The sequence below is a fragment of the Anolis carolinensis genome, chromosome 6 (assembly GCF_035594765.1).
Source record: "Anolis carolinensis isolate JA03-04 chromosome 6, rAnoCar3.1.pri, whole genome shotgun sequence".
Taxonomy (NCBI): Eukaryota; Metazoa; Chordata; class Lepidosauria; order Squamata; family Dactyloidae; genus Anolis; species Anolis carolinensis.
The window spans coordinates 97,865,075-97,887,816 of record NC_085846.1 but is presented as its reverse complement, the minus strand read 5'-3'; the positions used below and the strand labels follow the sequence as shown (position 1 = coordinate 97,887,816).

The 22,742-nt window shown below is 36.1% G+C and overlaps 1 protein-coding gene across 7 annotated transcripts in view; it reads left to right on the top strand.

The window, feature by feature from the left end:
* nebl (nebulette) overlaps nucleotides 1-22,742 on the top strand; it is a 134,270-nt gene that overhangs the window by 96,652 nt on the left and 14,876 nt on the right. For 3 of the 7 annotated variants that reach the window (XM_008112447.3, XM_062957557.1, XM_008112450.3), the window contains 17 exons: nucleotides 2,222-2,323; nucleotides 4,841-4,942; nucleotides 7,519-7,626; nucleotides 7,954-8,058; nucleotides 10,547-10,651; nucleotides 11,297-11,404; nucleotides 12,218-12,328; nucleotides 13,673-13,783; nucleotides 13,928-14,038; nucleotides 15,368-15,478; nucleotides 17,613-17,723; nucleotides 17,988-18,098; nucleotides 18,428-18,532; nucleotides 19,181-19,273; nucleotides 19,634-19,726; nucleotides 20,136-20,240; nucleotides 21,107-21,278. In XM_008112447.3, the coding sequence (XP_008110654.2) occupies nucleotides 2,222-2,323; nucleotides 4,841-4,942; nucleotides 7,519-7,626; nucleotides 7,954-8,058; nucleotides 10,547-10,651; nucleotides 11,297-11,404; nucleotides 12,218-12,328; nucleotides 13,673-13,783; nucleotides 13,928-14,038; nucleotides 15,368-15,478; nucleotides 17,613-17,723; nucleotides 17,988-18,098; nucleotides 18,428-18,532; nucleotides 19,181-19,273; nucleotides 19,634-19,726; nucleotides 20,136-20,240; nucleotides 21,107-21,278 (1,864 nt within the window). The remainder of the gene's footprint in view (nucleotides 1-2,221; nucleotides 2,324-4,840; nucleotides 4,943-7,518; nucleotides 7,627-7,953; nucleotides 8,059-10,546; nucleotides 10,652-11,296; nucleotides 11,405-12,217; nucleotides 12,329-13,672; nucleotides 13,784-13,927; nucleotides 14,039-15,367; nucleotides 15,479-17,612; nucleotides 17,724-17,987; nucleotides 18,099-18,427; nucleotides 18,533-19,180; nucleotides 19,274-19,633; nucleotides 19,727-20,135; nucleotides 20,241-21,106; nucleotides 21,279-22,742) is intronic. The other 4 variants (XM_062957559.1, XM_008112451.3, XM_008112448.3 and 1 more) reach the window with 3 other exon arrangements.

The following is a 22,742-nucleotide window of genomic DNA, read 5'->3' as shown; positions in this document are numbered from 1 at the left end:
GTCGTTAGGATGAACAGCATATAATTAGCTAAGTCTGTGTAATGCTCTGAACTTTGAGAGCCTACATACTTTTGATTTTATTCTAGACAATTATTTTCACTGGTTTGCACTATCAAGCTTTGTTAATTTTAGTATGCAACAGTGGGTTAGAGGTTTAGGAGTTAATTTAATGACCTGCTGAAACCATCTGTATCTGAATAGTGGAAAGATGTTGTGCTAGAATCAAAAGCAAAATCGTATCACTGCTCAGTGGTGCATCCACTCCAGATCACTGCTGAGATTTAGCCCTCCAAAATGAGCTCTGAACCCAGACATAACTGAAAATGAACATAAGTCTCCAAGGGAAATGTAACACCGGTGTCGGTATTGCTTTCTATAAGCCATGAACTTTTCTGTCTGAGTAAAGTTTCCATTTGTTCCCCTCAACACTCATTTATCAACATCTGCCACTGGTTTAGCTTCCTTGGATGCAGTTTAAAATGTGTGTATCATTTAGATGGAAAGGTATGTGTAAGTGGTGTACAACCACACATGGAACTGACTCCTTGTTTCATGTATATATGAAATAGCATAAGGTAATAATTATTACATTGATCGACATCATTGGACATGGTGGCAAATAGGAGTCCTATAGAGGCAGCTTCTGAACTCACCTGTCTGGTAAGGTTAGATAGAGAGAAAACGGGGGAACTATTATAGTACTTCATATAAATGGATTCAATATCTATAGTTTCAACTGTTCACCCCACCCCCCCAAAAATTCCAGAAAGTTAACCTTGGTTTTGCAGTTTTATATAGAGACACCATTTTACTACAGCATTGTTTATAATGGGACTTCAGCATCCATGTATTCATGGGGGGCGGGGGTCCTGGAGATAGAAATGGCCCATTGCCATGATCTAATTTGTCTTAATCCCAACAATACAGTTTACAATCAGTTGAAAGTGTGTAATACAAATATGATAAATATTTTATATTTATCGCACATGCACACACGTGTCTCTTTCCAAAATGATAGAAAAATTAAATGCTGGAAAAAGATAACAAGTGAAAAAATAGGAAAGCTGGAAAAAAGATTAAACCGCATCTGCACTGTAGAACACATTAACTACCATGGCTCAATGCTATGAAATCCTGTGATTTGTAGTTTAACAAGGCTAGGGCCACACCAAGCTCCAAATACTACGATTCCATAGCATTGAGCCATGGCAGTTAATGGTGTTAAGTGGCATTACTTTTTCAGAACCCCAAGTCAAGTCCCGAAAATACAAAGTTTCTGTGCCTGGCCCAGAAATGATTAGAAGGGATCCAGTGAATTGCTATGTGGGTTGGAATATTGATGCCATTAGTGAAAGTTCAGTTCTAAATAAATCTTCTGTTCGCATACATAATGGATTGGTCCTGGATTGGTCCTCAAAATATGGTTAAAAGTCAGGTGGCAAAAAGGTGCCTGTCAATTATCCTGGGCAATCATCATTCAAGACTTTAAAGACTTTGCTGCTACTCTGAACTGTCTTGAAAGTAATTATTTCAAAATTTAGAATGTGTTCTTTGTAACTTGTCTCTTTCAACAATCTGGTGTTTTTATATTGAACCAATTGCACTATCAAATAATTCTTCAAAGCCTCCTGTATGTAAAATATGTAACAGTAATCTAATCTGGATATAATTGAAGAATGGAAGTGCCTTTGCTATATCAAATCTGCTGAAGAAAGAACAATACGGGCATACTAGTTGAAGTTGATAATAGGAATTTAGCAATTTTTGTTTTCTGATTAACATTAGTTACAGGATATTTTATCCCAATCATTAAAATCTAGCTATATTTTATCTGTAGGGGAACATAGTCATAGTATATTGTGACAAGATATAAAACAAAACATTTTATATAAAATGCTTTGTTTTTGGTAAAACAAATTAAAAAGATAAAAATATAACAATGGGACATCCTGTTCAGGTTAAGGATTTTACATATAAATCACTCTCCATAATATATTTTGTACAACAGACATAATAATATTGTATCATTTTAATGCTGGTCACTGTAAGATAATGCTTTGTTTCTAGAATCATATAGTTTGCATTGTTTTATTTCACCTTAATCCTGGTAACATGCTATGGTAAATAAAAAGGATTGTCTTTCATTGATATTTAAATTTTATTATGTTTGATGTAAACAGCTAAATCATAGGAACTGTAAATCATGTCTTTTGTTTTATAGGTTTCGTATAAGAAAGATCTTCAGGACATTCATAAATACACCGAAGTTTCAAAGAGACCTGATGTAGTGATGGCAACTCAGTTAACAAAGATAATAAGCAATGTATGAACTCAAATTACTTATGACATTAAAGATAAGTTGTAGATTTTATTTTTATTTTGTCGATGCCAGAGTATTTGTAGACAAAGGCAAAGAATCATGAAAATCTTAGAGTTATCATCATCATCATCATCATCATCATTTAATTACTTATTAATCACCCTCCATCCAAGATGTTCTAGGCGATTTACAAGATAAAATTGTAAAAGATAAAAGCATACATACAAATATTGATAAAATTAACATAGATCTTATATTAAGACAATTGTCTTATATTAAGACAATTTCTGTTCCTCAAAATGTACAATTTTGAGTAATCCCATCTCCTGTTTGAAATGTTTGTGTCAGCATGTCACTCAGCCATACTAGTAGCATAATGTATTTTCAGGAATGGATTGTACAATTTTATGTTTTCAGACAATTAGAATGTCCTACTCTAGACTATTGTTTGCTGATGAAACTCATAAATTTGGAAAAGCCCACTTAATAATTATTATGTACTCTTAATAACTTTTCCCCATTCAATTTAAGTTGTGTTAACAGAAATAATGCACCTCCTGACTCATTTTCCAGCTGGTATGTAAGAAAATGTCAGAGATCCTGCATCCAGGTGTCTGGAATGTGATGCTTCAGAGATGCAACTCTGTGCTGCCCCGCCAGGAAATCTTCAAGTTATTAAATCCACAAGAAAGAGAGGAGGCAACCAAGCAGGAGAGGCTGAAGTTTTATAGAGATAGGGAAGACAAATGAGGTTGTTGTTTCTCTTTACTCCGTCTAGGGAACTGCAGATGAAACCTGAGGCAGTCCCCACTGCCTGCTGTCTCTTGTCCTCTCCCTTCCCATGCAATTTAAGGGATGTAATATTAGCATGGGGAGGGTAAAGTTTTGGACCTCCAAAACAAGACATATGTACATGTAACTGAGTGACTGTATGTATGTCACCAGGATTTCAGCCTGTATCTCTGGTTGCTTCCTATCCTTTTTGTCACTCACTCACTTACTCTGAGAATACATACCAGTCAGTTATTGATTAATAGAGGGCTGAATGGTGCTCCCGGTCTATGAGATTGCTTATTCTCCCCAATAGGAATTGCAAGTACCAAACACAAAGGAATTTGGGGGAAGGAAATGTTTTAAGATGTAGGGGCAGTATTTAAGGAAAAGCACTTTGAAAAAAATGTGCTAAACTGCAGGAATTTGTTTTCAGCACCAGAACAGAGCTACAGTTACTTTGCATAAAATGTTTCCCCCCCCCCCCACCCAAATAGAGACAAAGAGAGGGAGAGAACATTTCCCACTTCAAACCGTCTAATTTCAACATCTTATTTTGAGAAGATTCATTTTGTTGCCATGGCTAAACAACTGCAAGCCCAAGGCTTGGGTGTTCTCATAACCCAGGACACTCTCGCCAGGTTACACATTGCTCAGGTACCTGCTCGTTGATCCCAAACTGCATTTTGCTTGCAACTGAACCAGCTTTTCAGAAGCAATCCAGGGAATGCCTTTCTTGCTTAGCAATGCTTTTCTGCTCTTACACTTGGAAGAAAGTGCCCTTTAGCAAGTGTATAAGTATTTAAAAGAAGCAGACAGTAGCAATTGAGCAATTAAGGCTGAAAAGATAGCTTGGTCCAGTCCAAAAACAGCAGTAAGCTATGACTTGTCATTATGAGAACACATAAGCCTTGGGCTTGCATGCTTCCCTGCTCCTTTCCTTCCCTTCACATACAAGGAGCTTGAAAAAAATGAGACTGGAAGTTTTCCCGCTGTCTCTCATACTAGGATTTACTAGGCAGCTTCTCAATGAAAGTAGTATTTTCACATACCTAGAGACATGTTGTGGGGGAATATGTACCTATTCATCCGGGTTTGATTCCTAAAGTGGTAAAACGTTTGAGAAGGATAGTTGGGTTTCTCTTGACGACAGTTCTAGCACTTAAGATATCTTGCTGCTTATCGGTCTCTCCCCTTTCCTTCTTCTGTTCATGCTTCCATGACCTGCACACCTGTTGACGGGTCCTCTCTACTATAGAATTTCATACAGCTCCTCCACCCACACCTGCTATACAGACTTGCACTATGTTTTACACATAGCAGTCTTTACTGACCTCAGTAGGATTGCATTTCTGTAATTTAGTATGGAACCTGACCTGTTATATGGAAAAGGCCACCATTTGTCTTTTTCAGTTCAATTTTAAATTGAAACGCTTAAAACTATTCGCCCTTGAAGGTAGCTACGAATCAGCTACTGTCATGCTTAGCCTCAATACTAACTTTATTTTTTTTAAATGCAACATATTGTTACTGAAATAAAATAAATGGTACTACTGTCTAATGAGGAGAAGCTTGGGAATTGCTGATTAGAGTGCTAGCCAAAGTGGTGTCAACAGAGGTCACTAAATGAAACTTGCTCTACTGTTGCTTTGGCGGCTTACGTTTCCCTTGGCAATATTGAAAGTGGGGTGAGGGGACATCAAAGAAAATTATGCCAGTGCTCATGTATTTTGATTTCATTTCTTAAAGGCTGAATACACAAAAGGAAGAAAAGAAATGAGTAAAGAGCCAATGGTACTTGGAAGACCAGACTTCAACCATGCTCAAGAAGTTTCCAAATATTTAAGTCAAGTAAGAATTCAACAGATTAGATCATGAATCAATGAAGATATTTTATACGAAGGAGTGTAATAGTGTTTCTGCTAGTCAAGGTGATTGCATAAAAATTGAGGATTTTGTTTCCATAGTATTTAGAATAGCTGTATGTTAAATGTTGAGAAATCAATAGCTATAATCTGCAAATGATTTCCGTCACATGTAGAAGGCAATAGGATTAATACATTTTGATATTGTAAGCATAATAGTCTGATAGGGCTGTTGTGTATGGTTTGATATTTTTTACTTCATAGCTAGTCTTTTGAAAGTGCTATATTAAAACTAAAAATGATCAGCTGATTTGTGAATGTGTGAATGTATTGTACAGTATGTCAGAGAAAGGAAGCTTTAGAATTAACAGCTGATCTTAAACAACAACAACAACAACAACAACAACAACATTCTCCCAGCCTCCATGGTCATTTGTCTCCCCAATAACAAGTTATTTGAGCTTGACTGGGATAGAAAATAATATAGTCACAGTACACCTGTTAATCATTTTTAAAAAGTTAATTAGGTTATGCGGAAAAGAGTGAGGACCCATTTTATGATACCTGTAAGTTAAGTCATATAATTAAAATATCATTTACTTTAATCATACATGGTCGCTGAATGCTTTGAGGTTATGTTTTTCTTTTTCCCTTTAGATCCTGAGTAATAAGGTTTTGCTTGAATAATCCCATTAACATAGTAACAATTTGCTCTTTGTTAATAATCCTTTAAAATACTAATTTACATCTTACACTCAATCAGGGTGCAATTAATTGTTCGGGAGATAATTATTACAGTTTGGATTATGTGTGAAGGTAATTTTGCATTGTCATATCGGTTTAGAAAATGCAGCTCCTCCAACACATTAAGCCAAAGACGTTAAGGGCCCAAATAACTGAACCGAAAGGTTTATATTCGAAGATCCCTTGCAGTATTGTGCCAAAGCATCTTTATTGACATTGTGATAGATCTTTAGGCACATGAATAAGCTACTGTCACTATCCCTGCAAATAATTTGCTTGGGTTGTTAAATCTGACCTTCATACCATAGTCTGTTATTTCTTTCTTTCTTTGATTTATATCCTCCTTCGTCCCCAAACAGGACTCAGAGCCACTTACTATATGAGTTGAAACAAAATAGGTAAAGGAATACCTGATACAAAAGTTAAAACATCATGAAACAATTAGTCCAGTTAAAACATTATTTTCAGACATTGATTTGAAACAATTAAAAACAGATAGAGCCCTCATTACATCACATCACAGTCTCTATTGTTTATTATCTTTTCTCAGTTTATACTCAACTGACACTTGTACCAAATATTATTTCTAGATAAGCATAACATTTCAGAGCACAGCATATTGTCCTTGGGATTCTCTGGCAGTTTTCATGAATGGTAAAATGCCATTATATATACAGTGGTGTTGTAAAATATTATCCCTTATATAAAATGGTAAAATCAAGGTTTGCTTTTTGAAATTTTGTTTTTGAATACTTGGATGGTGGAATCTATGGATACAGAGGGCCACCTGTACTTTTAGCTGCTTCTGCTCCATCCTATAGTATTCAGAGATTTCTGGTTTTTAGATGTATTTTCTGCCAGAGAACTCTCATCTTCACATAATTCAGGCGAATGAAAGAGACAATTCTAAGAACTAATCTAGAAGAATCAAGAGGATGGAAACTTGGCACTTAAAGTGCTATCAAACTGCTGTAATGGTGGAGTGTGGATATTCTCCCAATTTTACAACAAGAATCTTAAAGAATTCTTAAAATTGTCACTTTTGGATAATAAGAAAGAAAAATGCATGATGCAGCATATGAATATCTTCCCATAGAAGTTTTTACTATGTTAGGTTTTTTATTCCTTTCATTTCTGGTTCTACTATGTAAATAATGTAAAGCATATTTTGAAACCACAGCTTTTTAAAGCTTTCTTGTCTTGTTTTAGTTTTAGTTTGAGTGTTTGCTGCCATTATGTGTTCTTGTTATTCATTTCATTTCCCACCATAAATAGAAATGGGAAGCTTACATTAGAGGATTAACTTCCATTCTTAACAGCAACCTCGCACCATGTTCATCCCTTCCTATTGGTAAAGACTATTGGTACAGAGCCTTTGACATGCTGCCTTTGCACTTCAATGAAGCGAAGGAGCCTCTATTGCACTTTACTGCTACTATTTGTAGAAACAGAGAAACTCACAATGCATTGAGGTCATATCACAGGTTCTGTATCATTAGATATTACTGGGAAGAGCATGCAAGATCTAATTTATCTTTTTATTTTTGTTGCTGCTGCATTTAGTTTGGAGCATTTAGTTTGAATCTAGTTGGCCTTCAGTTTAGGAAAGACCAGATAAAAGTGCCTCAGGAACTTAGCTGTGTCCTTTGGGTCTGGGCTTATATCCTACATCATCCCCTCTGTGTTTATTGATTTGGACTGTAATTATAAAACGAATATTTTGCGTTAACCTGTGAACTGAAAGCACCAAAGATATGATCTACAGAAAAGCTGTGATCACTCCCTTCTGTATTTTAAAGTGATATGTTTGTGTCTTAGGTTAAATACAAGGAGCAGTATATTAAGGATATGAAAAATTACTGCTTCAATCCTCTTGAAAGTGCTTCTTTCAAGCAAGCACAACTTGCATCAGCCTTGGCAAGCAATGTAAGTAGGATTGGTTTTGGCACTTCTGTAGACAATACAGGATTCTTTATATATTATTAGAGTTGATCAGTGTGCATTTTATTTTCCCATTAGCTTTTGCTTAGCCTTTAATTGGAAAGGTCTAATCTATTTCAAAGGATTAAACCCTTTCCTAGAATAAAATGTTTTATGACTCCCTTTTGTCACAGTGTAGTAAACGAGTGCCATCTAATGGCCACTGTAGGTATTAAGGAAATGCTTAAGCTTGTTTTTCTGCAATACAAGCAATATTTTTAATTCCTATTACCTCCTATATTTTTTTTCATTCATTCAATATTCTTCTGGCAGGTGAAATACAAAAAAGACTTGGAAAACATGCATGAGCCAACTTCTGCCTTTCCAAATCTGCTACATTTAGAGCATGTTTTGACTGCAACCAAGATCCATAGTAATGTAAGTTGGTTTTCTTTATATCGGGTCCTTTTGATTAGGATTTTAAACATATAAATGGAGCTGTGGCTCATTATAATGCATGTCCTTCCCAAATAAGAGGCATCCATATCCTTTTTTATTTCTGTGGTTCAAAATTTCTGTCCCACCCTAGTTCTGCCTATGCAAGCATATCCTATCAGCCAAGATAATAGAAGAGGAAACTCATTTAGATGTGGAGGACTTCTTTTGTCTAACAGAATTTATTTAGAGCCCATAGTAACTAAAATGACGAAAATTAATTTCTCTTCATTGATATTATATATTGTAACAGTGCTGGCAACATTCTTCTGTTTAATGCACAGTCACAACCAGCCTAAGAGAAGGTATAGTACTAAAAGCAATGGAAATGTGAAGCACAGAGTCATGGCAGGAACAACAATTCCAATAATAGCAAATTTAATTCTATTAATTTTCTGTCCTTTCACAATATTTAAAATATCTGCCTTCTTTACCAAATGGTAGGACTGCTCAATGCCATTTGTGTTTTGATTGTTTTGCTTTAATTTTCTCTCCTCCTTTTTCTGCCATTTTCTCCAAACAGAACACATATTGTTGTTTAAATTTCAGTATTAAAATACTGAGCATGCCTTCATGTTTCAGCAGTTTATGCTCTTATTTTTTTGGTAGGTGACTTATTTTCTATTTTAATTTGGCAGATTTTCTCTACAGCATGTAAATAGGAAAATGGTTCCAGATTTTGAGCTCCATTTCAGTGAAACATTGAACATCTGGCTTCATTTCACTTAGCAACAGTTCATTTCAGAATAAATATTACTTTGGTTTCTCCACTTTGGATCAGGGGAGTGTCTTCTGAGATGACCATTATAACGATAGAGCCTCACCCAAAAATGATTACATTATTAGTTTTGCTCATTTGGTAGGCCACATTCCCTGTTGGAGTTCCTGTATCGGACAGGAGGATGGTGATATGAAAAAAGATATTTTATACCTTTCTTACATCTGACCTATCTTATTATGGCCAGATCATTTCCTCTTAAGATTTAGGATTATAGCCTAATCCTGGAAAGACAGTGGCCTTATGAGTAAGTGGTTCCCAGATTCAGGATTTGGGTAATCTACTTGTTTGTGAGTGTCAGGTACGAGCTGATTACCGCAAGTAATATAGATCAATTATAGGAGGTATGTGGGACACTGTCGGATCCTATTTTATTACATGGCGGTTATATCTTCAGGCCTTTGAATGTGTTATCCTAAGGTTCTAGTTGTACCATTCTGTATAATATTTGGCTTTCACTTGTTTAGGTTAGTATGCTTAACTTGCTTCACTTATCCATGCCCTGGAATCTCCCTGTTTGGATTAATGCCATGTGTTATCCAATGACTTGGAAACAACACTTAATCTGGCATGCATCTGTGAAATTTCTGAATGGGACTATGTATTATGAACATATTATATCAGTACTTTATCATCTTTATTGACTCCCAGATTATTTACAGGTCCAGGAGAAAATGCTGGTTTTGAGCCGTTACTATTCTTTATACCTAAGGATCATGTTACTTAACAGAACTTCCTCTTTGCAAATGTGTATGCTGAGATAATGGCCAGAGGCTTATTTTTCAGTTGCCCCTGGCAAAAGAGACACCATAACTAAAAGTAAAATGTCCTTTTCAATAGTGGTATCACAACTATAAAATGTTCCACAGAGGTCTGCTGATGTCTACCTTAATGTCATGCACTTTAATAAGAGGACTGCACTCTTAATTACCTTTTAATACTAGACAAAAGCCTGTTTTCTCAATCATTTCAATGCTTCCCGTATTTTATGAAATCAGTTTTAGCTTTTCTATTTTTTTTATTGTTGTAGCTCTTTTGTTTTTATTGAATTGTATTCTTTTTAAAAATGCTCCTCCTCATTTGGTTTTATTACTCATTTTATAGTTGTAATCTGTAATTTTCCTTTATAATAAACTGAAAAACATCATTCTGCTCTGTATGAAGACTACATCATGTTTTACTTGCTTCCACTAGGAAGCAATAAAAGGCTTCCAAATCAAACATTGAGCATTTCTGCATTTCTGGATGCATTGGGGTTATTGTAGATTTATGGTGGAGTCCAAACAGCTACACACAATCTACCATATAGTCATGGGGATGATTTAGCCTCCCAGACCCCTACAAATTTCCCACGGAAAGTCAAGAAACCCTTTCTCAGCTGAATTCCATTGAGTGTGGAAAGACTGCCATTGCTACCAGAATGCAAAATCAACAGCAAAATTTCATTTTTATATCAAAAAGCACACTAAAAAAAATTGAAAATATCAGTGGGCCTCAAATATATCATTAAAATGTATTTTCATAAGTCACAGTGCTATGATTTCATATATGTTGCTGCTGTGTCGTAGTTTAACATAAACAAAATTTTCACAGTTTTGTAATTCCACTTTGAAGTTTAGCAGTCAGTAAAATATATTTGTCTGTTTCTTTCAGTATGAATATAAAAGAATCTTTGAAAAAAGCAAGGGAATGTACCATTTTCGACCAGATACAGCAGAACAGCAACACCATAAAGAAAATGCTATCCACCAAAGTCAGGTATGTCCACTGTGTTTATAGTCCAATACGGCTGCAGGTTTGGGGAGAGAAAAGATTTACTCTATAACCCCTGTATCCATGGGACTACTACCTGGAGTTTCATTTACTTGCATCTGACAAAATATTTAATCACTAGGCATTTTCTCAGGCCCTTCTAGTGATGCTCTACATCAGTGTTTCTCAAGCTGTGCTTCTCCAGATGTTTTGGACTTCAGCTTCCACAATTACTAACAGCTGGTTAGGTTGGCTGGGATTTCTGGGAACTGAAGTCCAAAACACCTGGAGGAGTCCAGTTTGAGAACCATTGCTCTACGTTACGCTTCCACTGAAAGTTGACCTGGAGTCATGCTGGAAGACCTAAAGATACCAATAGAGGTGTTCTCTCTAGGCATTTCCTAGGTGCTCCAGCATGATGCTATAGTATGCTTCTGCTAAAATGTGTTCATTCAATAGGATTTGGTATTATTTGCAATTTCCACTAAACTGAAATATATCTCCTGATGATACAGGGGTCATACTGTATACACATAAATCCTTGTATTCATATTAAAACTTTCTCTTCATATGAGAGAATTGTAAAGCTCTCTACATGAGGAACTGACGGTTCTTCATGTTTGTAGTTTTGATGAATTTCTGTTTTATTAGGTTAAGTATAAAGAGAAATATGAAAAATCAAAAGGAAAGTCTATGCTGGAATTTGTTGATACACCATTATATCAAGTTTCAAAGGAGGTGCAAAGGATTCAAAGTGAGGTTAGTGAAATGCTTTTAGAAATTATTCCTGTAATACAGTTTTCACTCAGCAAAGTACTGTGCTGCTATGGCATTTGATTAAGGGTTATGAGTGTGTCTTTCCTAAAATAAAGATGAAGATAATGCAAGAATTTTCTGGAACTGAATCCATAGGTATTTTCTGACTGTGTTTACAGATTTTCATTGATTAGATCAACTTTTGAAATATCAAACCACAACACATTGTTGTATGCCTTTGAATCATTTTTGACTCTATGGTAAACCTATCATTGGGTTTTCTTGGTAAGATTTGTTCAGAGATTGAGAGAGAGTGACTTGCCTAAGGTTACTTGGTGGGTTTCCATGGCTAAGTGAGGATTTGGACCGTGTTCTCCAGGTTCCTAGTCCAACACTCATATGGCTATACTGCACTGGCTCTTCCCCACACTAGGGATGTATTGTTTCCCAAAGGTCCAAGAAAAGAACAAGGAAGGGGCTTGATGATGATGATGATGATGATGACAATGCACATCCCTAAACTTCACCTTCACAACATTCCCATGCTATTTTTAAGTCACAATTCTATAAGCAGTCTGGATATGTGAGAGCAAATAGAATAATTATCTGAATCTCATTGTACTTTTAAATTGATATTATATGAGTTGTTTTAGAGTTGAACTTTGATACCCCTTAATATTTAGATCATGTGTGATAGTTATGTGTTGGGATTGCTCAATGAAACCTTTAATCCTTATTGTATGAGTCCTATACACGTTCTATAATAAGTGTATAACCTGTGTGAATTAAATAAATAGTAAATTTCTCTGTTCACAGAAAATGTATCGAAAAGAATTTGAAGATAAAGTCAAAGGGAAGGCAGCACTGGATTTAGACAAGACACCAGAATTTTTGCATGTGAAAAATATTACTAAGCTGTTAAAAAAGGTAAAATTTGTTAGGTTAAGATTTGAAAGAACTGCTAGTATTATTCTGTAGCCATATATCTATCTGTAGGTAAAGTGCTGGATGAACTGTTCACTCAATTTACTTAAAAGATTTATAAACTCCATTTTGCCACACACTCTGAGATGAAGATTCAAGATAATATTAAATTAATTCATGCCATATATTTATTGAATAAACTAAAACTGCAATGAGCAGAGTTGCTGATTGACCAGATATTATGCATCAGTTCAGACTACGCCATATTATAATTTGGAATTGAAGCCATTCTTGAACTCCCAAATAAACCACAGGAAAAACAATGTTAACAATGCCTGCTTTCATTTGCCATTCTGTTTGCAGCTAGACTTTTACATTCATAAACGCCCAAATCCTTTGGTTAGTCCTGACTAGCATACAGCCATTGAATCAGTTTGATTCACAAACAATTCATTGAATGTGTCTACTCTAGGTGAGGATTAATTGACAGGACTCCAGTCAAAATCTCTCCCATCTCTATTTTGCAAATGCCTCTGGAAGTTAATTCAATTGCACAGTAGCCAATGTAACTTTGTGTGCTCAGCTATCAAACTCTTATTAGCAGAAACTGTGTGCAGCCAGCCCTTTCCAAGCCATTTTTTTCATTCTGGTTTGTTGACCATAGCTTACCAATATAGATATTACACCATATTGTATTTAAGTTTCATTAATTGTTTGTGTGATGTCTGATTTGAGTTTGTGCACAGTTCAGAACCTAAATTGAAATGACATCCCTCCTTTTGTCAATCAAACAGGAAAGTGTTAAGCTGCCTGATTCCTCTTCTGACTGTGCATAACACAGATGGAAATTGCTTTGGTTCACATTTTCTCCCATATTAGTGCTATTTCTTTCTACCTGCTTATTTCAGTCACACATATTTAATCATACTTTGCAACTCTGATTTGTGGATAAGTGTCTTTTGTATAGTATTTAATGCACCTCTGCGAATAATGACAGCATTAGTAGAACTTGAGTGACAGGGTCATTTACTTGTCTGTAATGTGTAGAGCTACCATCCAGAATAGCTGCTCTTACAATTTTATACACTGCCTCTGTAACTGTAATACTAGTGTATAAAAGACATTTTTTCCAGGAGCAAGCTACAGATTGTAAAGCAATCCTTTCACTCTTGGTGCATCATATCTTTTGATTTCCCAATTCTATTTTAACTATGGTAAACGTGTGCTATCTAATTCACATTTTATAGAGATTTTCAAAGTATTCCTTGAAATATTTAATAAGAAGTTTTTTCTTTTCAAGATCTTGCTCACGATTTAAAGCATAGAAATGTTTTTTTAAACCTTCAGAAAGATTATAGAAAAGATTTGGAAGAAGGGATGAAGGGAAAAGGAATGACGGTGTTTGAAGATACGCCAGATTTGATTAGAGTGAAAAATGCAGCTCAGATACTAAATGAGGTAGGTTATGCTAGCAAAGTTTATTAATGTCATGGAAAGTGAGCCCTTCACAAAGCACCCAATGAAATATATTCTTAGTTTTTACAGTCTGATAGAAAAGGACATGCTTTGAAACTGCTTCTGGTTTTTTTTTCCCTTTTACAGAAAGAATACAGAAAAGATCTGGAAAATGAAATAAAAGGCAAAGGAGTTAGGCTCATTTCAGAAACTCCTGACATGAAAAGAGCAAAGAGGGCATCTGAAATTGTTAGTGAGGTCAGGAAAGGAAAACATCTAAAATCCCATTGTGTATCTTTTATGGTTTTTGTGCAATTAACAAAAGTTATTAATACATCAGGGTAATAATTATTTATATTTCTCTATATGACGGTAGTGCTTTTGCTCATAGTTGAAAGTTTTTTTCTCCATGTCAGGAGCGACTAGAGAAACTGTAAGTCGCTTCTGGTGTGAGAGAATTGGCCGTCTGCAAGGACGTTGCCCAGGGAACACCCGGAAGTTTTGATGTTTTTACCATCCTTATGGGAGACTTCTCTCATGTTCCTGCATGGAGCTGGAGCTGATAGAGGGAACTCACCTGCACTCTCCCCGGGTTGGATTCGAACCGGCAACCTTCAGGTCAGCAACTCAACTTTCAAGTCAGCAGTCCTGCTGATACAAGTGTTTAACCGACTGTGCCACAATGAAAGTCATTGTAGAGATATGCCTTTTGAAAGGAGATGGGAATTTATTAAGTGAAAATGCATGGAAGGTGGGTGGAGAACATGTAAACTTAGAGATGCTGTTTAATTTGCAGTTCCCAATATCTCTAAATTGGAATGGCCAATGGTAAGTGATGCTCAGTCATACAGTCCTCTCACATCTGGCAGGACACATGTTCCTCATCCTTCATGCAGCAGGATGAAGTTATGGACTGCTGGGTCATTTGTCCATTTAGGCTGCATTCTTATACTCACTTATCTCAAACTAAGCAATATTGAATTCCATAGGACTGGCTTTCAAATAGATATGCATTGTGTAGGATTGTTTGAGACTTTTATTTCTGCAGATTCCTCTTCTGAGTTTGAGGAGAAAAGCTCTTAGTGGAAATCTTGACATTACTGTGAACCAATATAAATTTCCAGGAAGGCTAACTGAGCACCCCTCTCTTTACATTTTAAATTATATGGAGAAGTAGGATGTGTTATACTAGGGCTTTATGAAGATAAAATATTCATTTTACTTTAATTATTTATAATTTATTCCACTAGATAATCCTCAGGTCATGTAAAAGTTCTCTGACTGTTGTGGTTCAACATGGGCTATTTGAATTAGTGTAGTTATCCTTACTTGCTAGGAAACACAGAGGTGTCTCTGTACCTCATTAGAATTTAAAATAAGCATTTCATTTTTTAAAGAGAGACTAAGAGACTAAAAGGACATTCTTTTAATAGGCAGGGCACCAAAACATTACTGAAGAGTTACTAATTCGTTTCCTAAACCGTAAACTGGTCTGTGCAAACATCATTTTGAAGCTCTTTACCAAAGTAATTTCTTTGATTTTCTCCTACTTTTTTAATGATCTCATTTTGAATCTTGTGCTCATAGAAAGAGTATAAAAAAGATCTGGAGACTGAAATTAAAGGAAAAGGAATGCAGGTTGGCACAGATACACCTGAAATTCAGCGAGCTAAAAGAGCATCTGAAATTGCAAGCCAGGTTTGTTTAACATTTCCATTTATAACCCAATATACATATAAGTTACTATGATAACTTAAAGAATATACACTTGATTTTACAGGTAGAAGCTGGTGTCAGGTGTTTGTTATTTGTCATCTGATTAAAAAACATTTTTCGTGCCAGGAATGACTTGAGAAACTGCAAGTTGCTTCTGGTGTGAGAGAGTTGGCTGTCTGCAAGGACATTGCCCAGGTGACACCTGGATGTTTTGATGTTTTACCATCCTTGTGGGAGGCTTCTCTCATGTCCCTGCAGGGAGCTGGAGCTGAGTCCCAGGAAGCAACAGGCTTAATGAACCATCTCTAATTTATGTGCCCCTGGTGACACAATGGATTAAACCATTGTGCTGGCAGGACTGCTGACTGAAAAGTTGGCAGTTCGAATCTGGGGACCAGGGTGAGCTCCCATCTGTCAGCTCTAGCTCCCCATGCGGGGACATGAGAGAAGCCTCCCACATGATGGTAAAATATCAAACATCCAGGCGTACTCTGGGTAACGTCCTTGCAGACAGCCAATTCTTTCATACCAGAAACGACTTGCAGTTTCTCGTCGCTCCTGACACGAAAAAAACTCATCATAATTTGTCATATCTGACCTTCTAGAATATCATAACTCAGTGAGAGGAATGAGGAGAAAACTGGCATAGCACCCGAAAATAAGTTTCCATACAAATTTGTAACCTTAGTTGCTGTTTGATATTGAATTTATGCTGTTATTGTAGATGCAGGAGGTCAGTTAATTAACATTTGAAACTAGTGATCAAGATAGGATTAGAATGCCAAATCCTAAATAGCATGTATAACATAGTGCTGCATTTCCCATGTTTTAGCTGGCTTCAGAAACACAACACTAGTTGTCCAATACTTTGCTAGATTTCACAGAAAGTGAACGTCTTGGGAGGTCTTTTCTATGGATAAACAGACTAGGTTATTTTTATTCCTATTTGCATGAAAAGTCACAATGAATGCATTTCTAAAAGATACAGAATGGGGGACACCTGGCTCAAGAGCAGTACGTGTGAAAAGGATCTTGGAGTCCTTGTGGACAACAAGTTAAACATGAGCCAACAATGTGATGCAGTAGCTAAAAACGCCAATGGGAGTTTGGACTGCATAAATAGGAGTATAGTGTCTAGATCCAGGGAAGTCATGCTCCCCCTCTGTTCCGCCTTGGTCAGACCACACCTGGAATACTGTGTCCAATTCTGGGCAACACAATTGAAGGGAGATGTTGGCAAGCTGGAATGTGTCCAAAGGAAGGCAATGAAAATGATCAAGGGTCTGGAGAACCAGCCCTATGAGAAGTGTCTGAAAGAGCTGGGTATGTTTAGCTTACAGAGAAGAAGCCCGAGGGGAGACATGATAGCCATGTATAAATATGTGAGGGGAAATCATAGAGAGGAGGGAGCAAGCTTGTTTTCTCCTGCCGTGGAGACTAGGATGTGGAACAAAGGCTTTAAACCACAGGAAAGGAGATTCCACCTGAACATTAGGAAGAACTTCCTCACTGTTAGAGCTGTTCAGCAGTGGAACTCTCTGGCCCAAGTGTGGTGGAAGCTCCTTCTTTGGAGGCTTTTAAGCAAAGGCTGGATGGCCATCTGTCGGGGGTGCTTTGAATGCGATTTCCTGCTTCTCGGCAGAGGGTTGGACTGGATGGCACATGAAGTCTCTTCCAACTCCATGATTCTATGATTCTATATGTTCACATTTACATTAGTATGTGAATCTCTTGGGACATAAATCGTACTTTTTCTATACTGCATATACTCTCCATAATATTCAATTTTAACAAATCAGAAATCTGACTCAAGACAATGAAAACATGCTTAAATATTTTCACATAAGATTCTTAAAATATTCTTAACTCTTAGAATATTCTTACAGTTAGCTGATTTTTTTTTAAAAAAAATCTTTTTGTGTTAAATGATATTCTTAAAAAAGCATGGCACATCTGATATATCTGAGTTTTCCTGGAGAGCCACTGTTCTGAGTGTGTAAAAAGACATTTTGACTTTCAAGGGTGTTATTTAATAAAAGCACACAGATTAAAGCAGGATCTATATAAAAGCTTGCACTACTATAGATCTGAGTATTGCCTGTTCTGTCTTTCACAGAAAGAATACAAGAAACATCTAGAAATGGAAATTAAAGGGAAAGGAATGCAGGTGGGCATGGATACTCCTGATATACAACGAGCGAAGAAAGCTTATGAAATTGCAAGCCAGGTTAGTGCCGAATGCATTTCAGTGGCATTTACAGTAAAATACAATGGGCCTTTAAAATGTGTTTTGACAAAATCCTTTTGAAAGTAGAATGTATAGAAAATAATAAAACTGAATCCCACAGAAGCACAGCCGGGCATCAGGAATCTAGTTTGTGTTGCTAACATCACTTTGAAAGGAGCACACATGCATTATTCCAGCTGTATGGATATGAAAGGCTAAAGATATTGTATGTCTAAGAATTCATTAACGTGCCGTTTCTTGCAGAAAGAATATACGAAGCACCTGGAGACTGAAATCAAAGGGAAAGGAGTGCAAGTGGGCACAGATATCCCAGAGATACAGCGAGCAAAGAAAGCTTCTGAAATGGCCAGCCAGGTGCGTAAGGAATGGAGAGTAATTAAGAGTTGTATTTAGTTCATGGATGCCTTTATGTGCACAGGATTGTTCACTTTGTTCTGGTCTGAATCTTCTTTTGAAGAACTACTCATGCAGGTTATGGTGGTGATTCGGCTTTAGCCTGTGGATACTAGGTCTATAATTAACAATTTAGACTTTAATTGGATGTTAATTACAGCAAGGTCCAGAATACCACAATCAGGCAGTGATTTCTATTCGATTTCTATTCATTTGTTTATATTTAGGTTGCTGGTGTGTTGGTATTTTGTGTGTTTGTATTTGTGTGTTATATTTTGTGTGTTTTACAGAAAAAGTACAAAAATGAAGCAGAAAAGATGATGTGTACCTATTCTTCTGTGCTCGACACTCCTGAAATCAAAAGGGTTAAAGACACACAGAGAAATATCAGTTCTGTAAGTAATAGCAAATGTGTCTGTTCTCAGCATTAGATGAGTTGCCTTTTATCCTAGGAAAATGGAAGTGTCCCAAAATAAGTTGCATTACAATGTTCCTCACTACTTCGCAGTTCACTTTTCGTGAATTCGCTGTTTCGCGGTTTTATAAATCATAAAAAATTACACTTTACAGCCCAAGGAAGGGAGGAAGGAGAAGCCAAAGGGAGAGAAAAGGAGCCCAAGCGGCAACAGGAGGAGAAGGAGGTGATTTATCAACACAAAATTGGTTGATAAAGACTTAAAATAGTGTATAACTACTAAAATAATGTATAAATATTAAAATAAATACAGTGTCCCTACTTCACGGATTTTCATTTATTGCGGGTGGTCCTGGAACCTAACCCCAGCGATGAGGGAACACTTTACTCTTTGGGTGTTAATCATTTGAATTAAACTAAATCGAAGTTTGAGAAGAGGTATTACTTTGATCCATATATAAACAAACCCCAAACAGTGTATCCATGTGATTTATCACAAACTGGAAAATTAATGACAGTGTAATGTAACCTCCTGTTTAAAATGTTACCTGTTTTTCCTGTTTTTGTTATTTGTGTCAGTGTTTCTAGTTGACTCATAATTATTTTTCCCCTTTTCGGTTTAATGAAGGTACTTTATAAGAAGGGGATAGGTGCTGGCATAGCACTAAGCGAGACTCCTGAAATCGAGAGAGTAAAGAAAAATCAGCAAAATATTAGTGCAGTAAGTTTTAATAGTGCTCTTTTGTACAAACAAACAGTATCAACATTATTGCTATTGAAGTTCAATATGAAAAACACACATAAAGACTATGAAGGTAACTATTCTAAAATAGCAAAAATTTATTTAGCTACAGTAGAGTTTCACTTATCCAATATAAACGGGCTGGCAGAACGTTGGATAAGCGAATATGTTGGATAATAATATATTAGTAATACTTTTGTGTTTGCATATTTTACTAAGCAATCAATTATTCTTCAGTATCAAGTGTTAATAAATGCCAACTAATTGGGACATGTCTAATGTCTTTGTTGTCATTCTATTTCAATATTAGCCTTTATGTTTCAATCTGTTAATCAATAGGTGTGTTATAAAGGACAGCTTGGTAAAGCTACTTCTGTGAGTGTCACTCCTGAAATGGAAAGAGTTAAGAAAAATCAAGAAATTATCAGCTCGGCAAGTCTTTTGTTACTTCTTTCTTTGTTTTATTGTTTTTGATTAAAGGAGAATACATTTTAATGCAACAAGTGCAGGCCATTACATCATATCTTTACATATCAAATTTTAATTTCTAAAATATACTTTGAAAAATGTGTTTATCTATGGGGTTTAGTCACTTCTAGTAACCAAATCTTCAGAAATCTGTGTTTTTCTTCTGCATCCACCTGTGTTTTTCCCAATGACTGCTAATGTTTTTAAAAGCTTTCCTTTTGTATCATACCATTCAAGTATGATAAATTCTAGCGAAAGTCAGTGATACTTAATTTTGATAGACCACTGTGATGCACATTCCATTAAGTGTGATTTTCAAGACCATCTGTGTACTCGGAAACTTTACGCATGGTGATAATACTATGTTTTTCAGGTCAAGTACAGAAGAGATCAGCAACAAATGAAAGGTAGACATAGTATGATTCTAGACACACCTGAGCTAAGGCATGTCAAAGAGACGCAAAACAACATTTCGATGGTAGGGTACATTCTCCATGTGACTAGCATTTTCTAAATACCATAATGACATTTTGCTGTTGGTAGAATTGTGCCTTTCATTAATCCATACAACTTCATTAATCCAGGTAACTAGCACACACCACAAAAGTGTGGCCTAATGTTTTTTTCCTTACACATTGATTGTTTGACAGATTTGCTACCTGCATATTAGGAATGTGTTTTGTTCCTACAGTACTAATAAAGTTATTTTTCTAATAATTCACTTTGCAGTTCCTTAAAGACATTGCACATTCTTCCTCTGCACCCCAGAATATCACTGGAGAGGGTGATACACACACTGCCTTGTGCCCATGCATGTCACTGGTTTGTGCGTGCAAGTTGAATTGTGAATGTGGCTATTCTGATAGTCTTTGCTTGCAAGGTTATATCTGTGCGGTTGTGTGGTTTACATGACAGTATGAGGATGCTTTTCAAAAGGTTTACAAATATTTGTCATGCCTTGGTAATGTGTACTAATTTGGGAATGGGTCTGGAACATTTGTTCTCACTGCTTTTGGATTTGTTTGAAATGTGAACTCCTTTGGAAGAGTTTTAATGCCATCACCTGCATGGGATTGCAATTGATTGATGCTAAACATATTAAACTGCATGGAACTCTTTATATATGTATATAATATAATTACTGCAGAGAAAATTCTCAAGGAAGATCCTTGGAATTCAGGATATATTGGTAGATAACCAGCAATAAATTGCAAGGTTATAGTTAGTAATATGCAAAGAAAAATGACAATGCCCAGCAAAAGGGAAGATGGAAATGTTTCATCATTTTGTGGTTGTTAATGTGCTTTGCCTTTGAGCAGTAAGATAATTCTTACTCTTCCCCAGATCAAGTACCATGAAGATTTTGAGAAGACAAAAGGTAGAGGATTCACTCCAATAGTTGATGATCCTGTAACTGAACGGGTAAGAAGAAATACCCAGGTGGTTAGTGATGCTGCTTATAAAGGAGTTCACCCACACATAGTGGAAATGGACAGGAGACCTGGAATAATTGTGGGTAAGTTACTCTATATGTCTTACTAACTCAAGGTCAGGTCTGCTGATATTTCCCTGTGACCAGAGTAATTTTGATTTATTATGAAGAATTTTTTGTTCTATTTAATTGCAGTGTTATCTGTATTTGATGTTATATACTTCTGCATTATATGAGATTTCTTTTTCAGATTAAAATGGTAGGTCAGTGTTAGGTTGTCAGACAATAATTGTTCTCCAGCAAAATTGCTAATTGCAGTCACCTCTGCAGTAATGAGAATATTAATTAACATAACAGATGATAAGATGAAAGGAATTCTAATCAAACATTAATTTGCTCCACAAAGGCTTAAAGGTAAAAAAGAAGGCATAATATAAAAGGTACTTAAACCATTAATATGAAGGACCAATTATTAACACTTGTAACTTACTTTTAAAGATGAGAGTAATCACAGAAGAAATTGCTATTTGACATTTGCATGTAGATTAGCATAAAAGGAATTGAGTTTTGCATTTCTAGGACCTCCTAAGGCAAACTTTTCATTCTTGGGTATATATGCATTATATTTATTTGGGACCTAGAACAGTTTACTTGTGTGTTGAAGTGAAAATGAGATGTCTTATGATTTAAAAATGGGATGCATTATATTCCTTAGCTATTTGTACCACATTTGGGACTCTTTAGGTAACATCTGAAACTACAAATAGTTGCATCTGAGGAAGTAGACTCAGTCTAGGAGAACTTAAGACACCAACTTATTCTTTCAGTTGCTTTCTAGGATGCCATAAGATAGATTTGCTTTTTTAAAAAGATACTTTTCAACAGGTCATTGTATGGCTCCCTGTACCCCTCTGGCAACAATCATGCTTCCACAGCTATACAACCACTATGCCAGTTTTCACCAGTGTCTCTGGTGGCACAATGGGTTAAACTCTTGTGCCAGCAGGACTGCTGGCTTGAAGGTTAGATTTCTGACCTGAAGGTTATTGGTTCGAATTTGAGGAGAGCACAGATGAGCTCCCTCTGTCAGCTCCAGCTCCCCATGAGGAGACATGAGAGAAGCCTCATACAAGGATACTAAAACATCAAACATCCGGCCATCCCTTCTGCAATGTTGTTGCAGACAGCCAATTCTCTCATACCAGAAGCAACTTGCAGTTTCTCTAGTCGTTCCTGATACACACACATACACACACACACACAAACAAACAAACAAAACAGTGTCTTTTGGAGTGGGAGTTGCATATTTCATATTCATCTTGTTAACACATTATGAATGACATTTTGTTAGTCCCAACTGAAGTACAGTAGAGTCTCACTTATCCAACATTCGCTTATCCAACGTTCTGGATTATCCAACGCATTTTTGTAGTCAATGTTTTCAATACATCGTGATATTTTGGTGCTAAATTCGTAAATACAGTAATTACTACGTAGCATTACTGCCTATTGAACTACTTTTTCTGTCAAATTTGTTGTATAACATGA